At 46.4% G+C, this 27,062-nt stretch overlaps 2 protein-coding genes across 2 annotated transcripts; one reads left to right on the top strand and one right to left on the bottom strand.

Annotated features, from left to right (window-relative positions):
- Positions 1-326: 326 nt before the first annotated feature.
- FOXJ2 (forkhead box J2) lies at positions 327-21,871 on the top strand. Its single transcript, XM_080811135.1, has 11 exons — positions 327-1,086; positions 7,095-7,441; positions 8,727-8,801; positions 10,145-10,213; positions 10,367-10,507; positions 10,969-11,167; positions 13,694-14,077; positions 14,459-14,560; positions 15,123-15,332; positions 15,956-16,054; positions 17,175-21,871. The coding sequence occupies exons 2-11, from the start codon at positions 7,109-7,111 to the stop codon at positions 17,261-17,263; spliced, it is 1,701 nt and encodes a 566-aa protein (XP_080667261.1). The 5' UTR covers positions 327-1,086; positions 7,095-7,108; the 3' UTR covers positions 17,264-21,871.
- Positions 21,872-22,521: 650 nt separating this feature from the next.
- On the bottom strand, positions 22,522-23,970 carry C3AR1 (complement C3a receptor 1; the record flags this gene model as incomplete). The annotated part of the gene is made up of 1 exon (XM_080811134.1): positions 22,522-23,970. The coding sequence occupies one exon, from the start codon at positions 23,968-23,970 to the stop codon at positions 22,522-22,524; it is 1,449 nt and encodes a 482-aa protein (XP_080667260.1).
- Between the last annotated feature and the right edge of the window lie 3,092 nt (positions 23,971-27,062).

Below are 27,062 nucleotides of genomic sequence, written 5' to 3'. Positions count from 1 at the left end.
CCGAGCCGAGCCCTGACACTGTCCGTCCGCCTTCTGGCTCCCCGGGAGCCCGGACTGGCCGGAGCCCGAGAGGTGGCAGCGCCGGGGGCCTCACGCGCCGAAGGGAGCGGACCGGACGGGACGGGACTAGAGGAGGCGCTGGCCACAGTAGCCAGGGACCGGAGTCGGCAGCCGCGGCCTCCCGGACCCTGCTGCCCAGGCCAGCTCAGGGAGAGCGGGGAGTAGGAAAACCCCACCCTCGGGGGCACCCCCGGAGCGGAGGCGGGCGCGGGGACGGGAGCAGCCTCTCTCCCCGCTGGAGCGGAGACCCTTACCGCCACTCGGGCGAGGGGAAGAAGAGACCCCTGTAGGGGAGAGGAAAACCCCCATCCTGGCCCGGGAATAGACCTCCAGAAGTAGAAAGGGGCGATCCTGCTAAAGGAAGCAGACAGAGTGAGCCCGCCCCAGCGTGCCTCCACCCCTCCAAACGCACACTCTCAGCAGTTCAGGACTTTTGAGGCTAAGAGAAGGGGGGACATGCCTGTGGAGTAGGCGCCCTCCATCCTATCCAGTACTCACGGGGGAGAGGAGTCCTTACATTCAGAAGCAGAGGACATTCCAGGGAAAGAAGAGGAGCCGGCTTTCAGCCTTTCAGGAGAGGGGAAGGACTCTCCTCTCAACTTCCTTGTACCTAGACAGTGGAACAGGGCAGAGCCCCTCCGCTCAGATCCCCAGCAGACAGAAAGAGCCCTCCACTCCCGAAAGATCCAGTTTGGGGGGGAGGGGGACTCCCCCAAGGGGGAGGAGACAACTCCTGGTTCGGAGAGGCTCCTCCCCTCCTCCCCAGGGTTACAGGCAGGGTGTGGGGGGTGTGCCACCTTCCCCAGGTAGGACCTCCTTCTCCTCCGCCCCCTCCTCCTCCTCCCTCCGCTCCTCATCCTCAGGGGACCCAGTTTCCCCCGACCCCAGCTTGGGATGCTCAGCCAAGTACAGGAAGAGCCACTGAGGATGAGACTCTTCATCTGCCTTTGAAGAGGGGAGTCCCTCCAGCCCCAAACTCCAGTACCAGGTGGTTCCCTCCCTTTGCTGGGGGAAGCTTGGAGACAGGTTAGTGCTTTCTTTCACCTCTCTGTCCTCTTTAGGTACTAGTGGGGGTAGGGGCTGAGATGGTGGCTCTTGGGTTTCATCACTGGGGAAGGTAGAGTAATAAATCAGAGAATCCTCTGGGGAGTGTGTTCGAGGAAGTTCCTGGCTTCAGACTTACACCTTCTGCAGAGGCTCTGAGAAGTGGGTTTCTTAGTGTTTGGGGACTCGATGGATGGGATTCATTTGAGGTCCCTGGGGACATGTAGTTTCATGCTGAGGGCAAAGGGGTATCAGCAAATGCCTGCATTTTCAGAACTGCATCGGTACTGTGTAATAATGATGGACACATCCCAACCAGACTCCCAGAGCGCTCTCCATTCTTGGGATTTCTTAGTTCACTAAAGTGATCGTGGCATTTCATGGCCTACACTTGTCTAGGGCTTCCAGTGATACTACCTTGTCTTACCTTGTAAGCCTACCTCAGCTTCATATCCACCAGAGCTGTTCTCTCCTACCCACTGTCTCCTTGACAAGAAAATCAGCCTGTCCCCACTCACCCTTCCTCAAACACCAGGAGGCCTCCTCTTGTGGCTTACCTATTCCTGGATGGAAGCATGGCTCTGTCAGTAAAATCCAAAGGGACAATGGAAATCCCCCCTTCCCAAGGCAAGAAGAGAAGATGCAGGGGAACGCTAACTCCTGGGTTGAAGTTCTTCCCTAGTGCTGGTCCTGTACCACTGCCCTCATGTCCTGCATGGCTCCTGTCCTTCACTGACAGTTCCTCAGGAAAAAGCAGATCCTGGATAGGAAGAGAGGGGTGTTGCTGCTCAGCCTCCTTCCAGTTTTCCATCGAAATAAGTTGCCCCCCCCCCCCACCGGGAGATTTGACCTGTGATGAATCTCCTTTCAGAAAAGCACCTAATAGTATCATCTTTTCCCTTCCATTTCTTGTTCAGTTCTGTGTTTCTGGAATCTGGTATTTAAGTTTTCTTTCATGAGATATGGAGCAGGAATCATCAAAGCCCAGAATCATCAGAAAAGGCAGGAGAAGGGTGCCAGGAAATCCTTCTAGCAGATGCTGGGCTGTGTGTGTTTAGCAGTGTGTCTTTCCACCTGGGACCACTAGCTGGGCGCCCGCTTTCCTGCCTCATCTTCTGTGTGCACCTCGCAGCAAAACCAAGTGGGAGGCTTCATCTTACGTGGGTTTTTATGTTTCCTTCTTCTTTCTGTGTCTGGGCCTTGGTGGGCTGTGTGAGTCCCTATGTACATCCACTTGGCCCCGGAGACTACCTGATAGTGGTATATGAGGCAGGGGTATAATCCAGGTCCGCACAGCTATGCTAGAGAGCGGTGTACATATGTCTCTTAATTCAGGTGAATGGGGCTCTGACTCTGTTTCGAGTGGGTATGTGTGTGGGGACAGTTGCATCCGCGCTTTTCGGACTAAGGCTCCAATTACCCAGAATCCTGTGTTTCTGGTAGGCCTCTCGAAGCAGGTGCCCCTGCGGGAGGACATGGAGAGATTGCTGGTAAGGTTGCCCTGCTGGGAGGAAGGCCTTGGCCTGGCCTGCCCTGGACAGTTGGGAACCCTCATGAATGGCTGCACGAGAGTCCTTTCTTGTGGTAGGGCTGCTCAGTGTCAGGCTGTGGCCACTTCTTCTAGAATTAGCGAGAGAGTTTCATTTCTGGTATCTCTAGTCTCAAAAGCATGAGGCTCTTTGGCTCTACCTCTAGAACTCCCTCCCCCACTTTGTGAAAAGAGCCGACTCTAGTGTAATAGCAACCCATTTCTCCCAAAGTGCTTTCCCAGATGCTGGAATGCAACATGTTGAGAGACTCAGAGGGAACTGTATCATAGCGGCTCCAGGTGGACCCCCCTTCCCACTCCCAACAGTGCAACCGGCCCTACTAGGACGGAGTTTCCCTAATTCTTCTTGCCTCTGTGGAATCCGCTGGAAGCAGATGGCTGTTGGGTTGGATTAACTATGCTTTAGAGAGTGGTGTTTTCCAGATCATGTCTTATGACTAGACCTGGTCCCTGCTGAAAAATAGAGATGATATCCCCTCGTTCCCTCATCTTTGAAGTCTCCGTGGTCCTGGCATTGGTCAGTAGTGGGGTGACCTTATCCCCAAAGTAAAAGGAGTTTCTGACATCTCGAAAGCTATTGCAAATTCAGTGCAGGTGTTGTAACATAAACCATTGCAGACTTGCTGTTTTCAGTCTTAACCTCCACGGTCTGCTTTCTCATTTCCAATATTCTCTGTTTTCCCTCATTCAAAAATAATAATAGTTACACTTACCTAACACTTACTAAATGCCTTAAAAAATATTAACTTGAGGCAATCCTTACAACAACCCTGTGCAGGTACAGTTATCATCTCTATTTTATAGAGGAAGAAACTACAACACAGAGAGGTTAAGTAACTTGCCTGAGGTTGCACAGCCAGTAAGTAGTGGAGCCAGGATTGAAACCCAGGCGTCCTGACTGGTAATTGGTAATGTGGTAAACTCAACCACTGCTCTTTTAGCGTTGACATTCTGTCCAGAGCAGGAAGTTATCACTCCTTAGTACCTGACCTTGGCACCATACAGAGAATAATTCCTGGCCTTTCAGATAAAGTGGGAAGAAAACCATGCCTGTTATTTTGGATCTTACACATCTCATCCAGGATCAGTCTTCCACACCAACAGAATGTCCTTCTGTTTTTCTCTGCCTTTCTCCTGGTACTGTAGTCTTCATTAGACGTCCTGTGGATGTGATGGAGCCTGCCCTTTGGCTGCCTTTCCCAGTTTCTATGGGTATTTCCTTTCAGTCTTCCAGCATGCAGAGAAGAATGTGGCCTGACTCGAGTTCTGCCCAAGCCCAGTGGCACAAGGCCCACCTGGAGAGAGAGGTCTGGGTAACTAGGTTGGTTGGACTGAGAAATGGAAGTAGCTCTTGTTTGCCTTTCTAATATTAGCCCTGAACATTAGCCTCGTGCCATTATTTTGGGGAGCATGGAATGTGTGGCAGCCACAAGCTCATTAAGCTTCATTCACTTCCCTCCAGGGATGAAGCTTTGGCAGTGTTGATGACTTCATCCCTTTTATTGAAGGGGGAAACTGAGGCATCAAGACTTCAGGGAGCAAGGGGTGGCTAGGGACATTTAGTGAGTCAGTGTCAAGGCTGGGAATAGAATGGAGGGACATCATCTCTGAGGTTCTGTGCACTGGACGGCCCTTCCAGAATGGGGAAGTGACAGGGGTGAGGAAGTGGGATGGGTTAAGGGAGAATGGTGCCAAAAGATCAGGAGGACTTCTGCTGCAAGCTTCTTGTAGCTGGTAAGATTAGGATATATTTTGAGTGCTGGGTGGTATCTGGAGGGCTGACTGGGAGGGTGCTGGAGAAAGGTTAAATTTAACCTCTCTGAACCTGGTGCAGGGGTAAGGATAGGGAAGAGCATGGAACAACTAGCGAAGGCTGGGAGTGCCTCCCTTTCTGGAATTCACAGCGAATGGCATGTGCCAAATGGGTTCTGTAAACCACTTGAAATCTACTCTCATGTCCGTGTCCCGTGTTGGGAGACTTTCAAATGAAGGGTCCACGGAAGGCTTCTGTGTTCATAAGTTGAGGTTTCCTAGGGATCTTTAGCAGGAGATATTAGGAAATTATTTATTTAAAAAAAAAGATTTTGTTTATTTATTTGACAGAGATCACAAGTAGGCAGAGAGGCAGGCAGAGAGAGAGGGGGAAGCAGGCTCCCCACTGAGCAGAGAGCCCGACACGGGACTCGATCCCAGGACCCCGAGATCATGACCTGAGCCGAAGGCAGAGGCCCAACCCACTGAGCCACCCAGGCGCCTGATAATAGGGAATTCTTTACCGACTTCCCCTTCTGAGGAGGACCCAGGAAAACCCTGGTCACTGAGAACCTGCTTATTGTCACATTACTGTTCGGCTGGGATAACCCAGCTATAGGACCAATTCACTGCCCAAAGCGCCGTACTTGACTCCAGATGCTGTGGCGTTTTGACTCAGTAATGCGCTAGGAGGTTTGAGGCTTCCTGGAATGATTAGATGTCCCTATTAGCTTCCAAGTTCCCATGATATTATAAGGCAAGATGGTGGTGGTGGGCTGTAAAGGAGGGTGGTGGGGAGAGAAGCTAACCGTAAAGGGGAAACCCTTTCATGATACTATTTATAAACATAGCTTTTTTTTTTTTTTTCTCTCTTTCTCCTGTCAAGCAATTCTTGGGTTTCAGTTGGGTCTCATGCCGCTCAGGCCCTGAGGCATAAGGTGTTTCCCTTAGCCTTGTGGAGTGGGTGTGTTGCTGGGGAGGAGCAGGGTGCCGGCTACTTGTGTGTACATGCAGAGGTTGTGTGGGTGGGGAACTTGGGGGAGAACATACCAGTGAAAACACTGACCCTTAGGAGAAAGGGTAAATCTCAAGGGGAGGAGAGTCCCGCTATGGGCGACAGAGTGAGCTGACAGCTTGCAAGGTGTTTTGGAGGCAGGAGAGGGGGGTAGGCAGTCGTACCTGGGATTGAGTTTTTAACGGCAAAGGATGTGGATTTGTCTATAGTCGAATCCATACCGCTCGTGCATTTTATCTGGGTGCGCATTTAGAAATTACATACGCGGTGTGTTTCTGTCCGGGATTCTGAATTCTGAGGCTCGGTAGCCCTAGTGGGACCGTCAGCAGGGCCGCGAGAAGGAAATACTGGCTGGACTCTCCTCGCCAGGGGCGAGCAGGCACAAACCTGCCAAGCGGCAAGTGCTTAGGGGGTTGCTGGCATGGGCTCTCACGGAGCGCCAAATGGCTACCAAGCGCTTCCTGCCAGCCTTTCTAGACCCTGCAGTAGCAGAGAGCACCCGGCGCTCTTCACCTTCCCCCACCAAGACGTCACTCCGGCTACACCGCTCTGCCAGCGAGAGCGCCCAGGGGGTGTGGGTGGCAGCAGGGTGTGCAAACATCAGGCGTGGGCGGTTTGGCAGCGCCAGGAGTTTGCATGGAGGTGCAGCAAGCGTGCGTGCCTGACTGGGAAGGAAGGAGAGGGGAGGAGGGCGGGAGAAGGGGAGCCAGCTCTTAGCCCCAGAGTGGCTATTTTTAGCTAGGCTATCTGATTGTTACCGGTGTGCACACAGCTGGGTGTCCCCCACCTCCTGGCTCAGTGAAGCCCAGCGGGCTGGGAGGTGGGAGGTCCTTGCCGATGCCTTCTTCCTGGTGTTAGTGTCTGTGGGCGGGAGCCAGTCAGGGGCAGCTTTAAAGGTGTGAGGGCGGCTCTAACTCAGGATCTGTTACCTCTGTGTGTGACTTTGTGCTCTGCTGGTAATGTACATCGTATATCTCATTGTGATCTCTGGGTATGGGGGCCACTGTTTACGTGTGTGTCTTGCCTCAGTCCTTTGCTCGTTGTCGTGTGTAATTTATGCTTGGGGTAAATCGAATATGCCTCATGTGCACATATATGGGATAAAAAGGGTGAGGGGTCAAATACACCCACTGTGAAACATCTGTAAAAGTGTTGGTGTGTGCTTCGTTTCTGTATATTTGTGTTTACTTGGACTGTTTTTCTTTACATGTTCACTTGTGCTGTCTGTATGTACGTAAAACAAGCATCACATAATTGGAGAGTAGACTTTGGATGATTTTACCTGGTATATTAAGTTTTAAAAAAAATTATGTAGTTTAAAATATTATGTTGTAGGGCTCCAAGTAAGGAGGATTGAGGGAATAGTTCAGTTGGGTGGGGGTCTGACTTCTCTCTTAGTGCTAAATGGAGAGTCCTGTTGGCTGTGTTCTACATTAAGATGTAAGATTGGTAAGTACCAGTCTGTCATCTGGTAGATGATTGGTGATATGTTGTCTGGGGGCTTTGGGAACACTTGGTTGAGGGCTGTCCTGCGACAGTCTCCCATGGGAATTACAGTGGGAAGAAACTCTACTTCCCTTAGAGCACTAACATTTGAATATTATTTGCCACTAGTAACCAGCTATCACACTCACCTGTTCTAGTTTCCTCTCCCCTTTGTTCTCTTCTCTGCAGAACCCAGAAGTACCATGGCTTCTGACCTAGAGAGTAGCCTCACCTCCATAGACTGGCTCCCCCAGCTGACCCTTCGAGCTACCATCGAGAAGCTTGGGAGTGCCTCTCAGGCTGGGCCTCCAGGTGGCAGCCGCAAGTGTCCCCCAGGCTCACCCACAGATCCAAATGCCACCCTGAGCAAAGATGAGGCAGCAGTGCACCAGGATGGCAAGCCACGATACAGCTATGCCACCCTCATCACCTATGCCATCAACTCCTCTCCAGCCAAGAAGATGACCCTCAGTGAGATTTACCGCTGGATCTGTGATAACTTCCCCTATTACAAGAACGCTGGCATTGGTTGGAAGGTGGGATGGCTTCTGTAACCTGCGATTGTTTTTAGCCTTTGACAGCCTTTTTCTCTACTCTTTTGTTTCTTCCTCTAACCTGGTCCAGTTCACTCTGACCTGTTTCAGAGATGTGTGAACTTAAAATCTTATATCTCCCATCCCCTACTCTTTTTCAGAGTTGAACAACTTTCATAAGGTATATCAGGGAAACTCCAGTGATATCGAGCCACTAAGTGTAGTTATGAGGATGGCAGGATGCTGTTGCTCATCATACCCTCTTACCTTCTGAGTCTTCGAAAAGGAGATTCATTCATTTCACAAATACTTATTGCCACTCTACTATGTTCAAGTCACTGTGCAAGGGATGGCATTGCTTCTTCCTACCTAGAGGTAGGAGTCTCATCAGATTTCCAAAGCTTCATTACACATAGTCCTCATCTTCTGAAAAATTGTATACCAGTAACAACAACAATAATAATAATGATAATAATAAGGTCCTTCACCAACAGCTCATCCACCAAGCAAGTAGTAAGAGGATAAGTTGTTTGGCTGACAGTAAAGGAAGAAGGAAACTCTTCTTCCAAGCAAAGAAGGAAGACTGCTGTTCCCCATCTTTTGGAGCAGCAACTCATTTGCCAGTTGTTGAGAAGGAGTGGGGATTTAATGTAGTTCTTGTACTCTGTAAATCACCGGTTGACATACAAACCAGATGATGAGCTGGAGACTACTGGAAGCATTCAGCTTTTCCTCCATGACCCTGTCCCTGCTAGCTACCACAACACCCAGCCTCATCTAATACACAGCTGCAACATTCTTTCTTTCCTCCGAATGTAGCATTCCAGGGGGCTGTTGAGAAAACAAAGGTGACCTTGTGCCTTTGTTTTGTTTCTAATTTATATTTGTTTTTATTTATATAAACAGTCTTAAAGTAGTATTCTTTTAGGGGAGATTAAAATAAATTAAGGCAGATATATATCTGTCTTAATTTAATCTTTCTGGTTATATATATGTATAAAACCAGAAAGATTATATAGTTGTTGTTTTTTATATAGATAGCAGAAGCACCTGGTAGTCAAGTTTATAGGCATTACCTCCCATCCATTTAATTTCCGCATTTTCTCATCTCAGTGCTCTTGCTATCTGCTAGATAAGGTCCTCCATCAGTATAGTTAGGAGGTCCTAAGTTTGCCTGATACTTGGACTTTATGATATGTTATGTTTTTTTTGTGTCCCTCTGTGCCCTATTGGAAAAGTTTCTGCTTTACACCATGCTGAAGCCTAACTTGCTTCTCTGCTTCCCTAGAATTCAATTCGGCACAACCTTTCTCTCAACAAGTGTTTCCGGAAGGTGCCCAGACCTCGGGATGACCCTGGGAAGGTGAGACACTCCTGTAAGCATTGAAAGGAGGGGCAGGAAGGAGAGAGGAGTAGTTGACAGCCTAGAATCCTGTGGCTGTTTTAATTACCCAGAAGAGGAAATCATGTTAATTAGAGAAGCAGCTTTATTTTTTCTCAAAGGAAGAGCTTGGCTATCACGCTTGTGGGCTCCCACTAGCATGAATGACTAAGAAAGATTGTGAAATTTTTTTTTAAGATTTATTTATTTATTTGTCAGAGAGAGAGGGAGAGAGAGAGAGCATGAACAAGGGTAGCAGCAGGGAGAGGGAGAAGTAGGCTCCCCACTGAGCAAGGAGCCTGATGTGGGACTAGATCCCAAGACCCTGAGATCATGACCTAAGCCAAAGGCAGGAGACAACTGAGCCACCCAGCCATCCCTGAAATCCTTTTTTAAAATAGAATTATATATGGTAAAGTTGACTTTAATGCCCCCTTTCTTATGTGTGGCCCTCTTTTTAGATGTGAAAGGTAGGCTAAATAACCTTTGTAGGGACTTTTCTCTACAAAAATCCCATGACTTTTATCTTCAAAAGGGAAAAGAGATAAATCAGTTTCTTCTTTCGAAAGATGTGGATGCTAGACTTCAGGAGAGCCTTGCCACAGATCACACAGAAGGGGATGGTTGTGTGTGGGCATTTCCAGCTCTTTGAACGAGATACCAGAACAATCAAGGCCTGTGTTTGGACCACCAGTTATACCCCTGCCATACTCATTGAACTTTTTTTTTTTTTTTTTTTTTTTTTTAAAGATTTTATTTATTTGACAGACAGATCACAAGTAGGTAGAGAGGCAGGCAGAGAGAAAGGAAGGGAAGCAGGCTCCCTGCTGAGCAGAGAGCCCGATGCGGGGCTCGATCCCAGGACCCTGGGATCATGACCTGAGCCGAAGGCAGAGGCTTTAACCCACTGAGCCACCCAGGCGCCCCCTCATTGAACTTTTAGAACAAATTTACTCCTCAAAAATAGCCAGTACCCTCGGGACTCTGTGTGATTCTCCAGTTATTTTTCTTAATATAACATTTTTTTAAAAGATTTTATTTATTTATTTGACAGATAGAGATCACAAGTAGTCAGAGAGGCAGACAGAGAGAGAGGGGGAAGCAGGCTCCCTGCCAGGCAGAGAGCCCGATGCGGGGCTCGATCCCAGGACCCTGGGATCATGACCTGAGCCGAAGGCAGAGGCTTTAACCCACTGAGCCACCCAGGCACCCCTATAACATTTTTTTGTTGTTGTTGAAAATCCTCCCAACTATCTACTTTTCCAAAGGTGGGAATTTTCATATATAATGATTTTGTTTTCTGTGGGGTTGGGTTCTCCTTCCAGGGCTCTTACTGGACAATCGACACCTGCCCTGACATCTCCCGAAAGAGAAGACACCCTCCAGATGATGATGTAAGTCCCCACCTGAGCCAGCTGCTCGGGCCACATCCTGTCTTGTAGTTTTGGTCCTTTCCTATGTTTGGGGCAAAGGGTGAGCTGAAACCATGGGTCTCAGGAGGATGTTTAGTTTCTGCTTCTAGATTTCTGTTCTTTCCCAACCCTCAGCTATCCCAAGACTCACCAGAACAGGAGGCAAGCAAGAGCCCACGGGGAGGCGTTCCTGGGGGTGGAGAAGCCTCACTGCCTTCCGAGGGGAATCCTCAGATGTCCCTTCAGAGCCCCACTTCTATCACAAGCTACAGCCAGGTAAGAAGTAGGGGTGCCAGGGTGCATGGGGACGGATGGATGGGTGGATAGGTCATTGAACAGAGTCATAGATCTGCCAGTTGGAAATACTGTATTGAGTATCTGTGATGTAGTAGACAGATCAATTGGGAAAGACGGGGAAAGCAGAAAAGGGAAGCTGAGAGAGAGAGAAAGAGAGAGAGAGAGAGATGTAACAGAACTTTAAGAAAGATCAGGGGGATGAAAAGTAGTGAGAAGAGAAGAAGGGGAGCCAAAAAGGTTATGAGAATGGAAGATGGATGAAGCATGGGAAAATGGCTTGAGGCGCATCATGATAGGATCAATGAGACGGACGGAGAAATGATGTTCATTCATTGAAAAGTTAGGACAGGATGAAGATAAGCCAGAGAGCTTGGTGACCATGAAAGGGCTGTTTTCCTGATTTAGCACATGGATTGGGTCTGTCTTACTCCTTTCTGCAGGGCACAGGATCTGTGGATGGTGGAGCGGTGGCAGCAGGGGCTCCTGGCCGAGAAGGTGCTGAGGGCCCTCCTCCCCTGTATAACACCAGCCATGACTTCAAATTCTCCTACTCAGAGATCAATTTTCAGGACCTAAGCTGGTCCTTTCGCAACCTCTACAAATCCATGCTGGAGAAATCCTCTTCCTCGTCTCAGCATGGTGAGCCTGCTGTTGGGATGAGGGCATGAACATCCTTATACTCCCGGAACGGTGGTAACCTTCTCTTTCCCTTCGGTCTTACTTTTCACATGAGGAGAGATTGATCACTGGTTAGGGGAAGCATCTCAAGAAACCAGAATTGTTTGGAGTCAAGCTCTTCTGGCTTAGTTTGGAGCTGTTTTGGAGCTGTTTTGAGAGGCATGCTGGGTTATTAGCTTCAGAAAGTGAGTTCGAGGGATCCCCCTTCTAGAACTAAGGGCAGTGACTTGATGGCTGCAAGCAGGTCACTTAGAGGATGGCCACTAGGGGACAGCAGTGGTTTCCTTTCCCTCAGAATACATTTCATTGTGAGACAACTTAATTTTTTAGCACATTTCTAGTTGCCTTTTAAAAAAAAATTTGTGCTCACTTCGGCAGCACATATATTTAAAAAAAGATTTATTTATTTATTTGAGAGAGAGAGAGTGAGCGAGTGGGAGAGGGGTAGAGGGAGAGGATCTTCAAAAAGACTCCCCACCAAGCACAGAGCCCACCTTGGGGCTCAAGCTCATCACCCTGAGATCATGAGATCATGACCTGAGCTGAAATCAAGAGTCAGACACTCAACCAACTAAGCCACTCAGGTACCCCATGTTAATTTTTGTTGGAAAAAAATCTCAAACAGATGCAAAAATAGAGAAAATAGTATAATAAACCCTCAGGTTTCCAACCTTTAAGATGGCCCAGTTTTAATACATGGCAGTATTTTGTTCAGCTCATTTCATTTACCACCCACTTTTTTTTTTTTTTTTAATGGGAGTAATTTAATGCAATTCCCAGACGTGCTATCCCACCTATAGATGCTACTTCAGTGTGAAGTCTTAATGATAAAGATTTGGTTATCCACTGCCATTATTATTTTTAATACAGTCAATAATACTTCCTTAATATCAGTTTATATTTGGTCCGTACTCAAATTTCCTGAATTACCATGTGAGAGTAAAGTTCATATTGGAAAGCTCCTTGAGAGATCACCTGGTCCAGCCCTCTGTGACTCCTGTTTGTTTCTGTTTTTATTTATTTATTTAGATTTTATTTATTTATTTGACAAACAGAGCACAAGAAGGGGGAGTGGCAAGCAGAGGGAGAGGGAAAAGCAGGCTCCCTGCTGAGCAGGGAGCCCAATGTGGGACTCGATCCCAGGACCTTGGGATCATGACCCGAGCCAAAGCCAGATGCTTAACCACTGAGCCACCCAAGTGCCCCTTGTTTGTGGTTTTAAAGAAATTAGAGGTGGGGGTCAACTTCGGGTGAGGCATCAGAGCCTCTTGTTCTGTGTAGTTGCCTTGTACAGGCCTCAGGGGATGAACAGGATGATGAAAACTGATTAGAAGCCACCTTTCGGAAAATTTATATTAACTGCCATGGATTTCTTCTTTTATATCTCGGGGGATTTAGAGCTGGAGTTATACTCTGAGATTGTAGCCTTTGCTTGAAAAATGAATCCAGGTCAGATGATTGGTTGATCAGAAGTGGGGAGCAGGGAGGGGCTGTCAGAGACAAAGTGAAAAATTAGAGTGAGTGAGGATTCAAGTGTTCACTCGAGTTTCATGGTGGCTGAAAGCCCCTGCCCAGCCTCAGTCTCTAGTTCTTCCCTGCCCAATATGTGCGAGAAATTCATCCATCCTTATTCTATGCCTCACCCAACTCCGTTTGTTGGTGGTGAATCCAAGTAGGTAGTAATAGCAGATGAGTGTAGACACAGTAAGGAAGAAGAAAGAGTAGGTACCCAGTGGCTTTATTTTATTAGTAATTTACCTTTTATTTATTTATTTGAGAGAGAGAGAGAGCACGAGCAGGGGAGAGACGGAGAAGCAGGCTCCCCGATGAGCAGGGAGCCTGAGGCAGGGCTCCATCCTAGGACCCTGGGATCATGACCTGAGCCAAAGGCAGATGGTTAACAGACTGAGCCACACAGGCACCCCTGTGATTTACTTTTAAAACTTCACCTTATATCTGACTGCTCTTGACACTGATTCCAGGCCTACCCCCACATCCCTGAGGAATAGCATGAAAAGGTACATGCTAACCTTTTTGCTAGAATTTGAGCAGTTGTCCCACTGTCAAGGTCCTCCATCTGTCCATTGTATCATAGAGGTGGGGGAGCCATGGAGGGCACAGGGAGCCCAGAGGATCCGTGCCTTCTCGGGACACCCTTAAGTCTGGGATTTCTGTCTGACGCCTCCCACCTCATCCCTGTGGAAGTCCTGTTCAGTGAAAAATGCATTGGGGTGTCCAGTAGGCTCAGTCAGTTGAGCGCCTGACCCATGGTTTTGGCTCAGGTCATAATCTCAGGGTCTTGGGATCAAATGCCCCATGCGGTGCTCCATGCTCAGTGGGGAGTCGGCTTGAAGATTCTCTCTATCCCAACCCCTGCTGGCAATGCTCTCTGTCTCTCAAATAAATAAACCTTTAAAAAAAGAAAGGGAAGAAAAGAAAGAAAAATGCATTGCCCAATTCACTTGGCTGCCTCCTCCCGCCCTCCAGGCTTCTCGTCTCTCCTGGGGGACATGCCGACCTCTAACAACTACTACATGTACCAGCAGCCGCCGCCCCAGCAGCAGCCGCCACCGCAGCCGCCCCCCCAGCAGTCGCAGCCGCAGCCGGCTCCCGCCCAGGGCCCCTCCGCTGTAGGGGGTGCCCCTCCGCTGCACACACCAAGCCCGGATGGGTGTACCCCACCGGGGGGGAAGCCGGCTGGGGCCGAAGGCTACGGGCCTCCCTCCGTGATGGCCATGCACCCACCCCCGCTACAGCACGGGGGCTACCACCCGCATCAGCACCATCCCCACCCCCACCCCGCCCAGCAGCCGCCGCCTCCGGCTCAGCAGCAGGCGCAGGGCCAGGCTCCTATCAACAGTACTGGCTTTGGTGAGTACGGAGGGTGCTCCGAGAGGAGGGCGGGCTGACCCGCTTGTTCTGACTGGGGCTGGAGATGCAGTTGGCCAGGTAGTTAACAGTGGGTCTCTAGCCACCCCCCCCCCGCCCCCCCGCAGGAGCCCCCTTGAGCCTGCGGAAGTTGCCCCTCAGAGCTCCATGTTCTGGAATTCTTGGACCGCCTGCGATTGCTTTACGGATTCTCCTGCCTGGGAGCTAGGCTGTCTCTCCCTAAAGCGATGCGCTTTACTAGTCCTCCATCTCCAGGGAGGGAGATTTTCAGATGATACTGGTGATGTCATTGACAACCTTGCACGTAGTCAGCCGGCTGCCACTGCACCGTCTTTACTTTCTACCCTCCCCGCCCCTTTATAGCCTTTCCTCCCGACTGGTGCTCCAACATTGACTCCTTAAAGGAAAGCTTTAAGATGGTGAATCGGCTCAACTGGTCCAGCATTGAGCAGTCACAGTTCTCAGGTGAGTGAGGAGAGGAGATGACCAGAGGGGAGAGGAGGACATGGTGAGTGGGAAGCCTAGTAGAAACCAGTACCAGAAGGGGATGGTGAAGTGAGCTTGGAGGAAGGAGGATTCCATTGTTTTCCCTCCATATCTCACAAGGCAGATGATGCCAATGTTATTTGCAAATTAATTTAAATTAATTTTGCCGGAACTCACCCAAAATATGACCATGTTTTATCCTACCCTATTTTGTCCCTGGAGTGGAAAGGCTCTCAGGAATTCAGAAACCGGGACCACGATTTTGTAGTTTTGTCACTGTTTATGGGCTAATTCAATCACTCCCTTTGAAATTTTGTTTTCTTTATCAGCAAGATGGAAATTGTAACAAGAATTTAGGAAGGAGCCAACAGAAGAAGAGTTCGAAAATGTAGAGCTCTAGGAGATGTCAATTATTCTTGGCAACGAATCTAGTCCGTGGTGTTGATTTGTGATGTGGTGGGAGCAGGGGAGGTGGGGGCGGATACGGTAGGGGCTTTGGGATCTCCACAAAGGGTAGCCCTTCTTGCTTCTCTGTTTGTAGAACTGATGGAGAGTCTGCGACAGGCAGAGCAGAAGAACTGGAGCCTCGACCAGCATCACATTGCCAATCTGTGTGACTCTCTCAACCACTTCCTTACCCAGACTGGTCATGTGCCCCCCCAAGGGGGCTCCCACCGGCCACCAGCCTCTGCCCGTATTGCTGACTCCTGTGCCCTTACCAGTGGCAAACAAGAGCCAGCCATGAACCAAGGTAGTGAACCAAGCAAGTTACCAAGGAGGTGGAGGCTCTGACAAAAAGAGAGGGGGAGGAAAAGGGCAGAAGAGAATTGAGCAAAGTCATCTGATGAGCAGTGACCCAGACTGAGCAGCGGGACTGGTTTGTCTGCTACGTTGACTGAACATCTAGTGCATCAGTCGAGTCCTGTACTGAAACACTGTATGAGTCCCTTTTCCACCTTAATTTGGGAGATCAGAATTACTTATGAAAAGGGAGGAGAAGGTGCTCATTCCAGATGTGTGTCTCAGTAACCCCTACCCGGATCGTAGCAGATGGGGTTGTGGTTCTCTACAGTTACACAACCTTCAGACCAGTGTAATGAGAGTGATTCAATGATCATGTTTCTCTATTTGTCATCCTTTGACTAGCCATGATATTTCATAGTTCTAGGGACCATTAGGGTCCCTTTTTGCCCTGAGTGGTGAGGACTGATGGCTCCTCCAGAAAGCCTTTAAGCCTGCTGAAGCTATAGAACAGAGCAAGGAAGGGAGGAAACATCAAGGAGAGAAAGAGTACTTCTTTCCCCCTCTATATTGGGCCCCACTTCACGGAGTATAGTAAAGTCTGCTCAAGTAACTCTTGTCTTGCTTTGGCAGTGAACTCTTATGTGCACCCACAAGCCCCCCACCTCTACCCCGGCCCATCACCAATGTACCCAATCTCCACCCAGGATTCAGCAGGATACAATCGCCCAGGTAAGAGCCAGGAAGCTTACTTCTCCAACAGCCCAACACTCTCTACCCTGACAAGTTGTGTTTGCTTTCCTCTGGCTCTGAGCCTGTATTCTCTTCCCTCTTGCTCACCCCTGCTGGGAGTGTGTGAGCCTTCATGATTCCTGAGGCCGGAGGGTGGGCCCCTTGCTAGGGAGGTATATGTCATGGAAGACTAAAGAAGACTGATTTACTTTGAGCATAACTTGTGCCTGTAATAATAAAAGGGAGTAAAAGCAGGGGTGCCTGGGTGGCTTAGTCAGTTGAATGTCTGACTTTGGCTCAGGTCATGATCTTGGGGTCCTGGGGTCAAGCCCTACATCGGGCTCTGCGCTCAGCTGGGAGTCTGCTTCTCCCTCTCTGTCTGCCTCTCCCCCTGCTCATGCTCTTTCTTCCCCCACCCAAATGGATAAATAAAATCTTAAAAAAAAAAGGCAGTAAAAACATGCAAATAGACCAAAGATGTTGAACATTTATGTCCAACTTTAGAATCTAGATGGAGGGTATGGTCAGGCAGATACAATGAGCATGTTATACAGACATACCTGCTCTGTGCCCATGTCTGTTTTCCTGTTACCTGACTCCTGTATCAGGGGTCTGGGATTGAACTACCTCTGATGAGGGTGGAGGTGGACCCTAACTTGCCATAAATAATATAAAATGAACAGATCATTTGCTTTTAAATACATTTCAGAAAAATCGCTATTATTATCCTGCGTAACCACGAGGGTTTCGAATTTTTTGGGTGACATCAGACTCTTTGTCCATATCTTCCTTATCCATGTAACATGTCTACAAATTTCTATACTGTGATTTCATATAGTAGTACGTTGTGTATGTTTTTTTCATCACTACATGGTTTTCATAAGTATAATTCTTGGGGGATGCATAGTGTTAAATTGCCGTGTGCCCTCTGTTTACTCTGGTTTATTTCCTGAGACCCACTGGAGTGGCGCTAGCAACAGAAACAACTCTGGGCTGATAAGGAGCATAGTTTCACCAGCCCTTCCTCGTGGTCATATTCGGGGCTGAGCACTGCCTATCTAGATTGTTAGAATAACTTCCCATCCACTCTCCTTTTAATTTCTTTCTCTCTTCCTGACAGCACACCATATGGTCCCTCGGCCACCGGTCCCCCCTCCGGGTACCAACGAGGAGATCCCTGATGACTTCGACTGGGACTTGATCACTTAGGGCCTCATGGAGCGTGGCCATGAGCCCAAGGCTGGGTGGCGAAAAGTCTGGGAGTGGGGCAGGAGCAGCCCCAGCCCATCCCTTCCTCCTTGCTGTATATACTTATATATCCTCTTTTTTCTTGCTCTGTCAGAAAAGCCACCGCAAGATGCTGCCGAAGATAACCCCCCTCTTTCCTGCCTCCTTCTTCCTCTTCCTTCTTGTTTTTTTCCGAATTCTTTTATTATTATTCTTATTATGGTATTATTATTATTATTATTGTTATTATTATTATTGGTTATATGCTGTCCCCAGTCTTCTGCCCTCCTCCACAGACCGTGTCCACCCCTTGCTAATTTAAAATCATTTGGCCAGAAGGTGAGGCCTTGATGACTACAGAGAAAGGTTTCAAATTTTGATTTACCTTTCTCTTTGGGAAACTCAATGCTAATCTCACCTTCCGACCCTAAATTGTTTTCTGTTCCTGTCAGTTCAGTCCAGTACTAGAGAAGCCACATTCTCAAGTAAAAAGGGATCTAAAACACTGTTTGGCAGCCATGAATTTGCAGGTTTTACTCAATGGTGCTAATTTTGTCCTCTGAGCTCTTCCTTGTCCCTTTTATCTTCGATCCTTACTTCTACCGGTCCTCACTCCTCATCTAGGGTAAGAGTGATGGTGGTGGTGCAGGAGGGTGACCATTAAATCCTAGAAGAATAAGACGTCTGGGTTGGGTGGAGTCAAGCAGTGTAGAGGGGTGATGGAATATAAAACAGTCAGTTTCTGTATGCTACTAGAAACTTCCATGGGCTTGTTCCCAGCCCTTAGTCTATTGGAGATAGAGTTGGTCTTGCTTCTGTAGTAGGGATGAGGATACCTGTTCAGTGTAGGTTCAGCTTTTAGGAGATGGTTTCAATTTAACCCTTTTGAGTTTTTAAACATAGTTTTCTCTGGAAATTAACTGTGGCTCATATTTGCATTTACAAATTATCCTTCAGTCCCCCTTCCCCATTCTGCAAATACTATTTTGTCCTCCTTCAGTTGCTGGCTCAACTCTTCTTCCCCTTTTATCTTCTTCTCCCCCATTTTCTGGAACTCTCAAGAAAGAAAAGTAAGCCATTATCACTCTTTCAGTTTCATCATGTCCTAGGACAAGATGGGAACCTCTTTCCCACTGATCATAGCAGAACCAAACCTACAGCGTTGGTGGGAGGGGTGTGGGGAAAGGGAAAAGGAGCTGGCATACACATAGGTAGGGATTATTTCAATTATTTAATTGTGTCAGCAAATGCTTCTCTTGGAATCCAAATCACTGGGGCTGAAGCTTTTGCCATTTGACTTTCAAGGGGTGAAGGAAATTGGTAGAGGGGATTAAATAATATAGAGAGGAGAGTTTGTGAGGGCCAAGGGAGACCCCCCAGAAAAAGAAAAAAGGTACAGGGACAACTTCTATCCTTTAACGAGAAATGGCCATGAGTTACTGCTGCAAAGCACTTAGTGTATGTTTCATGTTAATTGTTGAATATTAGTTACGAGAGGGAAGAGCAGTTTTACTTCTGTTTTTATTTCACTGAATGTTCACTTTCTGAAAGCTGCAGGACAAATGTAAGGAATGGACAAGGCCACTCTCTCTGTGATTTCTGCTGCTTGTTCATATTTTACGTACCCATGACTTCCAGGAGATCTGGCTTTCCTCTCTTCTGCTTTTCCCTCACCCACCCCTCTCTTTCTTTGTAAGGGGTTATATATGAGAGTTTGTTGAAGAAGCCTGAAGCAAAGGGGCAAGAAAGGGCGGTTAACTAAAGAGCACTTTATTTTCTGTGAAGTTCTTTGTAAGAAATGGGGATATAAGTGGCTTGAATCCCCCGTTGTTGGGCAGTCAGTGGGGTTGAAGTATGACATAATATTTCCCATTGGGGAAAGGAGAATTTCTCTTAGAGGGTGGCAAAATGCCTTTGCCCTGTGTCCTTGTTCTAGGCATCTCTTCTGAATTCCTTCCAGTCAAGGTGCCTCCTATATACACAACTTCCCATCTGTTCTCCTGTTCTCCCCAATATTCCCCCCTTTATAAATGATCACTTCTCTTTTCTAAACCCCCTTTCTACTCGGATCCACACAGGATTTACGAGGGTAGACGAAATTGTACATGCAAATATCCCTTGTTTATAATTCATCTGTGTCTTCTGAAAATTAGTCTCATGAAGACTCTGGTGGGCAGCCAGAGTAACTAAAGTTTGGGGCTAGGGCTGGAGACTGGCCACCAGGCCTCCTGGGATTTTAGCTCCCTTCCATTAAACTCAGCCTTGCTAGATGGCACAGGACAAAGCTTACCCTCTTTGGGCCTCAGTTTCCCCTCCCCTCCATGAAATGGAAAGAATACTACTTTTTCTTGTTGGTCCAGCATTGCTGGGCTCAAAGTATAGTCATTGTCGTATTGGGTGACGTGTACAAAAGTGCAGGCGCTCTGCCTCCAGGAGGAGATGAGGGAGAAATGGGAGGAGAGGGACAGATGGAGCAGTCACGTGGTATAGATCCACTCATCCTCACTTTCCTCTCTTCGACCCCCAGGTTTCTGGTTTGGTGAGTCCTTCGTACCACCCATAGTGCTTTGCATTGGTGCAGGCCGGCAAGGGGGTGTATGATCTCACAATTTGTTGTTGTTGTGTTTTGCATGCTTTCTTAATAAAAAAAAAAAAAGGAAGAATGTTTATGGTTTAATCTTACTGGTACTGGTCTCAGATTTCCTTTTGGCAGGGTAGGAAGGAAGGAAGGGGGAAGCATTTGTCTTCAGCTGGCCTTGTACCCTTTCCCTGCCTCCCACCTCTGGGTCCAACCAGTTGATCTTGGAATTGTTTTGTAAGATTGCTGGGAAAGAAGAATTAAAAAACATGCATTTAACATTGCCTTTTTTTTTTTTCCCAAATGCTATTAAATATAGTGAAATATTGTTGGGAGAGGCAGTCACCCCTTGTAGCTCAGTGTGTGGACTAGGTCACCTTGCCTGTGTTCTGGGATATTTCAAAGATCAGAGATACTATGATTTTGGGAGGAGTTGGATCTCCATCTGGGACTTCCTGGCAAATACTCACAGGTACTTACCAGAGTTTTTCATAAGAAATGAGGGAATTCTAATTGTAAGATTTTGTTTTCAGAATACATTTCCCAGGGATGGAACTCTCAAAGGGAATCCAGAAATAGCAACTATGGAATCTTATAACTATGCCATCACCCCAATATCCTGTACCCTAAATGCAGAAGTTTGGGACTTGCATCTGGGTCTTGTGAGATGCATTGGGACTTCCAGGATCCTAGTTAATTGCCATTATAGCAAGCCTCCAGCTGCCTACTATGATTTGCTGTATGTTTAGAGATTATGACATATTCTGAGTATCAAACAATTAAGAGGATCCATGAATCCCAGTCTCACAAGGAACCACAAGAAAGCAAGCATTTATTCATATCAAATACATAAGAAGATTACATTGGAAGGTAGCATTGCAAATCTTACATCATGTCACACATTGTTACCTCACACCTGAACGACTTCTCAGTGATTTGCAATTTTCCTGCATAGCACATTATTACTTATTTGTAGTCCAGAGCCTCACCCCAATCACTGAACAAATAATAGTGCCTTGCAAGTCTAAAACATCTCATTTTCTCTCTTTTTTAGATTAAATAATTATATTCCACCCAGGGGAGGCTATATTATAGTACAAAACCCCTGAGATTTTAGAAGTTTAACACAATAAAGTTTAAATACACAGACAAATGAGAAGGTGATAGGGTTAAAAAACTTTTTTTTTTTTTTTTTGAATGAAAGGATGGAAGGAAAGCTGTATGTGGGGTTGGGATGGATCCACAGAACAGGAGAAAGTGGTCAGGAGCCAACTCAAGTACGGTGATTAATGAATATTAGGATGATGGATAAGCAAAAAGTATGAATGTGGATAAAATTCATCTTTCAAGACAAGGAGTGATGTTATCGTGTATATGAAAACTAGCTGCATAAGCACATGATTGTCATGGTAAATATCAGAAGAAATGTCTAAAATTGTTGCAAGTGTTATTTCTGGGAGATGGGAGTGGGAGGAGGGATTGGTTGGGCAGAGAGGGGCAGGAAACTTTATATTTCATTATAAGCCTTGAGTTCTCCTTAAATTATGTGCATCTATTACTTTGGGAAAGATAAAAATTCATTTCAAAAACCCAAAGATATACCCGGTGAATGATACACAAATGTAGCCATGCTTTACAAAGTTTGATGGTATTCCTGGAGGGTACTCAGTCACCGTGAGTGAATTCAAGGTTTACTGCTCCATTTTCAACCCTCCTCCTCTTCTCACTGGAAATGAGTTTCTCAGGGAATATTAGTTTCAAGCAAGAGGAGGGGAGCAATTTGAATCTTAAGAAATTAGAGGTTATTAGGTTCACAAAGTCTAATACGGAAGAAGATTTAGAGGCAGGGGAGAAATAAGGGAATAAAGGAGCTTAAGAAAGGGAATAGAAGAGAGATGGTTCTATCAATAGGCAGAGTAAGTAAACAAATGGAAAACTCCCCAAACCACAGCTTATGTGCCATTTTTTGAGTAAGTTTTCAGATGCCTTAGCAGCCTGTCTTTACACAGTAGATGCCTATTCAGTTGTAATAATGGAAACGTGGAATTCCCATGTCCCGTATCCAGGAGTATTGCACATAACAAGCATCTGACATTGTACTCTGCTCCAGACTCCGTCTCATAACTGCTTGTTTTCGTGGACTTTGTCTTTTTGCACCTTGTTTTCATTTAAAAACATCCCCACCCCCACAACAAAGCCAAAAAGAGACGATCATTGTTCACTCATGTAAGATTAGACAAAATGGTTTTAAATTGCACCTGGGAGGGGATTTGGACACTCCCAAAGAAAAAAGTTCATGATGGAAAAATCATTTTAAAACAGACTAGGTTCTCCCTGACCTCACTGGCTTAGTTTGGGGTGGAAATAGACTAATTTGGGGGATGATTCTCAAATTTAGCATTCATCAGAAACACGAGAGTTCATTAAAACACTTGCTAGGCCTCACCCCCAGAGATTCCAATTCAGCAAGTTTCTAGGTGATTCTAACAAGTTACCAGGTGATGCAGATGCTTCTAGTCTCGGACCATACTTTGAGAACCTATGGATTGATTCTTGGATGGCTTCTGGAATCCCCTGTTCACAATACCACTCGTTGCTTCAGAAACACGTCACACCGGGTGAATACCTAAGAACCTTGGCTTGGGTCCACGGCTCCATATCTTCACACAGGTGTACTGATACTGTTTCTTTCTGAAAAGACTTTGCTTTGGGGACAGCTGGTAGAGTGTGTGAGGTCTTCACTGAAAGCCGCCTCCAGAATGCCCTTCATGGACTGTTTCGCTTTCTTCCTGAAATCTTTTCCCAGGAGGGCATAGAGGAAGGGATTAAAGCAACTATTGGCAGATGCTAGAGCAATGGACACGTGGTCCCAAGACAGCAGAGCTTCTCCAAAGGGGGTTTCTGAGTCAAAAAACAATGATAGGACTCCAATAATGTGGTATGGAGCCCAGCAGACGCAGAAGACAACCACCACAGCCATGGCCACTCGCAAGGTTTTGGTCCGAGACTTGGTGAAGCGGCCCCGTCGCATTCGGAAGATAATGAGGCCATAACAGGTCACCATGACCATAAAGGGCAGAAGGAAACCCATCACTAGTCTAGTGATGGTTATTGCCATCAGGGGTGTTAGTACTTGATTGTCGTATGAAAACTGGCCTAGATCATAATCCTGGAGATTTCGGAATAGCTCATATGCGTATAAGGAGTTGCTGGAAGTACCAGAGTAAAGCTCTAAATCAGTAGAGAGAAAACTATCAGAGTTACCTGGTGGGTTAGTTCTGCGATCTTCAATAGGAAACCCACTGGGGCTTATAGATAAGACCTCACCAGCAAGTAAATTATAATATGGATATTGACTAGATAATTTCGCTGAATCCACAGGTAGTGACTCTCCAGAAGGTCTTTGAAATGTTTGAGAATAGAGGATAGTGGTGGCTGTCCAAGGAAGATCATTTGTTTGTAAAGAGAAAGACTCTAATCCCTCATCCATTTCTCTAGGCAGCTGCACAGTGGAGCTGTCAAGAGACCCATTTTCCAGTAGATCACTGGTGAAGTCTGAATAACCAAAGGAGCTGTAGGGACCAAAATTGTAGCCACACATATGATGGTCGTCTACAGCGAATGTTTCCCGGTACACGAACACGGGTATACACATTACAAAAGCCACCACCCATATACATCCGCAGATAGCGAAGGCTGTCCCCACCTTGCGGTGATTCTGGCACCAGATTGGCCTGAGGACCAAAAGACAACGATCCAGGCTAATGGCAGTCAGCAGGAAGACGCTGGCAAACATGTTGAGGATGATGATGGAGGGGATGAGCTTGCACAGGAACAGGCCATAGGGCCAGTGTCCTTGCAGAGCTAAGTGAGCCAGGGAGAAGGGCAACGAGAGGCAGCAGAGGAAGTCGGCCAGCGTGAGATGGAGAAACCAAACGGTGTTCACTGTCCGCTGCATCTTTAGGCCAGCCACCCACAGCACTAGCCCGTTGCCTGGCAACCCCAGTACGAAAGTGAGGCTGAGAATGCCCATGGAGAGAATGACTTGGGGTTCGTACAAGGGCTGTGAGGGTAGGTCAGTTGAATTGTTATCAGCGGAGGAAGGCTCCATTGCTGAACTTCTCTAAAAATAGAAGCAATAATATTAAAAGCTATCTTTTTCTTAAAAAGCATATCCTTAGAATTACAACCCTCCCACATAATGCTGTAGACTACAGAGGCCCCTGGTTTAGTCTGTATTCCTTGACTTCACACTGGACCACACGAAAACATTCTGTGATCGTTATAATCTACCATATCAATTTAAATGTGTACCGAAATCATAATCTCATTTGGAAGTCCCTGTCAATGTACATTCTCCTCTTTCTTGCAATTCCAATATCACATTCTGCACTCATTCCTTTCCTTACCCAGTGTTCCCTACTGAAAACAAGCGGGGCTCCTTGGTGGCTCAGTCGGTTAAGTGTCTTCCCTCAGCTCAGGTCATGATCCCTGGGTCCTGGGATCAAGACCCACATCGTGCTTTTCCCTCTGCCTGCCACTCCCCCTGCTTGAGCTCTCTCTCTCTTTCTCTGTCACATAAATAAATAATCTTAAAAAACAAAACAAGACAAAAAAAAAAACCCAAATAAGCTAAATGGATGAACAATAACTTTAGACCAGAGGTTTCCAGCTTTTGATCCACAAAAAGGCTTATATGGAGCTCCATCACCACCCCAAATGGTATGTAAGATTTTAAGGTTGCATATTCCCATTTCTATGAGGGTAGAAGTTCCATCCAATCCCTCCACCAGATTTTCAATGACTCAATACCACAAAAAAAGGTAACATAGACTCAGTTGTATCTTTACTTTTTACTAAAAAGGTAAAAAAGATTATTTATTTATTTGAAAGAGAGAGAGAGATAGCGAGAGAGAGCATGACCAAGGAGAAGAGGGAGAAGCAGGCTCCCCGCTGAGCAGGGAGCCAATGTGGGGCCCGATCCCAGGACTCTGCAATCATGACCTGAGCTGAAGGCAGCTGCTTAACCGACTGAGCCACCCAGGTGCCACCCCCAGTTATGTCTTTAGATATAACCTCATCTTTTCCTTTTGCTTTCAAATTTCTCAAGAGTTGTTTACCCTCAGCATTGATTCCCTCAACATCTGTCATTTCTTTCTTGTTTTTAAAAAAATGTTATTAATGAATATATACACATATATTTGCATATATATATACATATATGTATATGTGTATGCATATTTTTCTTAATCGAAATTTAACAAAATTTGATTAGTCTGTGCATATTTAAAAATTCTTTAGTTATGGGAAAATACACATAACACAAAATTTACCATTCTAGCCATTTTTTTAAGTATAAAGTTCAGCAGTATTAAGTATATTCAAGTTATTGTACAATTAACCTCCACAATTTTCTCATCTTGTAAAACCGAAACTCTAATTTTATTAGACAATGGTTCCCCACTTCCCTCTTCCCCCAGTCACTGGCAAACCACCAGGCTACTTTCTGTTACTATTTGTATTTGACTACTCTAGACATCTCATATAAATGGAATTGTACAGCATTCATCTTCTGGTGTCTGGTTTATTTCCCTTGGCATAGTGTTCTCAAGGCTCATCCACGTTGTAGCATATGTCAGAATTTCTTTCTTCTTCTTCTTTTTTTTTTTTTAATTAAAGATTTATTTATTTATTTATTTATTTGAGAGAGAATGAGTGAGAGAGAGCATGAGAGAGGAGAAGGTCAGTCAGAGGGAGAAGCAGACTCCCCATGGAGCTGGGAGCCGGATGCGGGACTCAATCCCGGAAGTCCGGGATCATGACCTGAGCCAAAGGCAGTCAATCAACCAACTGAGCCACGCAGGCGCCCAGAATTTCTTTCTTTTTAAGGCTAAATAATACTCCACTGTATGTAAACCCCACATTTTGCTTACCCACTCATCTCTTGATGGACATCTGAATTGCTTTCATCTTTTAGCTCTTGTGAACAGTGCTGCTATGAACTGGCATGCATATTGTTGTATAAACTGATTTCAGCTAGTCTCCACATTATGCAGTAATATTTTACCTTGAGGAATACTCAGTCTTCGTCTACTTTTTTCTAGACGTAGTTTTTTTCTCACCGTCCCGAAACATCTTCTGTAGCTATTCTACTACAAAGAACCACAGTTATAGCCAATCTAGGATCACACTTTGCATCCAAATGTTATGTTTAAGTCTCTCTCTCTCTCCTTTTTTGGCATAGTTTGTCAAGGATGCTAGCTTGTCTCGGGGTCTGTTGTTCTCACCACTCACTTTTTAACCTTTGTAATTTGTAATTTTTTAACACTTTGTAATTTGTCTTCTGACCCATCACTGGGCTAAAGTTACCTCTAAAATTATTTCTAAGTAACAAATCCAAACATCGTTTTCTCTGTCCTTATCCACAACTCCATTCTCTTGGCCTCTTGACATCACCCTCCCCTAATTCCGAAGACTCCCGTAAATGCACCCTACTTTATAGCTTTCTTGAACAACTCACTATTTTGGCTAATGCTGTTTACTTCTGTCTGGAATTACATCCTTCACCTTAACCTCCTTTGTCCTGCATCCTTAATCTCTACCTGTTGAAATTCTAGCCGTTCCTCAAAATAAGCTCAAATGTTATTCTTCTTCGAAACCTCCTCTTATAGTCTCAATAGGAAATTAGTTCTTCAACCTCTTAAATTTGTGTGTATGTATATGTGTTGAATCTCCATTTCATATTCTCTGTGCAGCGAAGCATTTTGCCTTGTATAATAATAATAATAATAATAATTATTTAAGATTTTATTTAATTTGACAGACAGATCACAGGTAGGCAGAGAGGCAGGCAGAGAGAGAGGAAGGGAAGCAGGCTTGCTGCTGAGCAGAGAGCCCAATGTGGGACTCGATCCCAGGACCCTGGGATCATGACCCAAGCTGAAGGCAGAGGCTTTAACCCACTGAGCCATCCAGGCGCCCCAATTATTATTATTTTTTAAAGGTTTTATTTATTTATTTGACAGAGAGAGACCCAGCGAGAGAGGGAACACAAGCAGGGGGAGTGAGAGAGGGAGAAGCAGACTTTCCACTGAGGAAGGGAACCAGATGCGGGGCTTAATCCCAGGACCCTGGGATCATGACCTGACCCAAAGGCAGACGCTTAGTGACTGAGCCACCCAGGCGCTCCTGTATTAAAATTAT

Source organism: Martes martes (assembly GCF_963455335.1).
Source record: "Martes martes genome assembly, chromosome: 8".
In the NCBI taxonomy this organism is placed as follows: Eukaryota; Metazoa; Chordata; class Mammalia; order Carnivora; family Mustelidae; genus Martes; species Martes martes.
Note: the sequence above shows the minus strand (reverse complement) of the source record. Positions and strands in the feature narration are given on the sequence as shown.

Coding starts and splice junctions, on each gene's coding strand:
- FOXJ2 (XM_080811135.1), top strand. CDS start 7,109: ATGGCTTCTGACCTAGAGAGTAGCCTCACCTCCATAGACTGGCTCCCC. Junction 11,168..13,693: donor CTCTTCCTCGTCTCAGCATG/GTGAGCCTGCTG, acceptor CCCGCCCTCCAG/GCTTCTCGTCTCTCCTGGGG. Junction 15,333..15,955: donor AGAGCCAGCCATGAACCAAG/GTAGTGAACCAA, acceptor TTGCTTTGGCAG/TGAACTCTTATGTGCACCCA.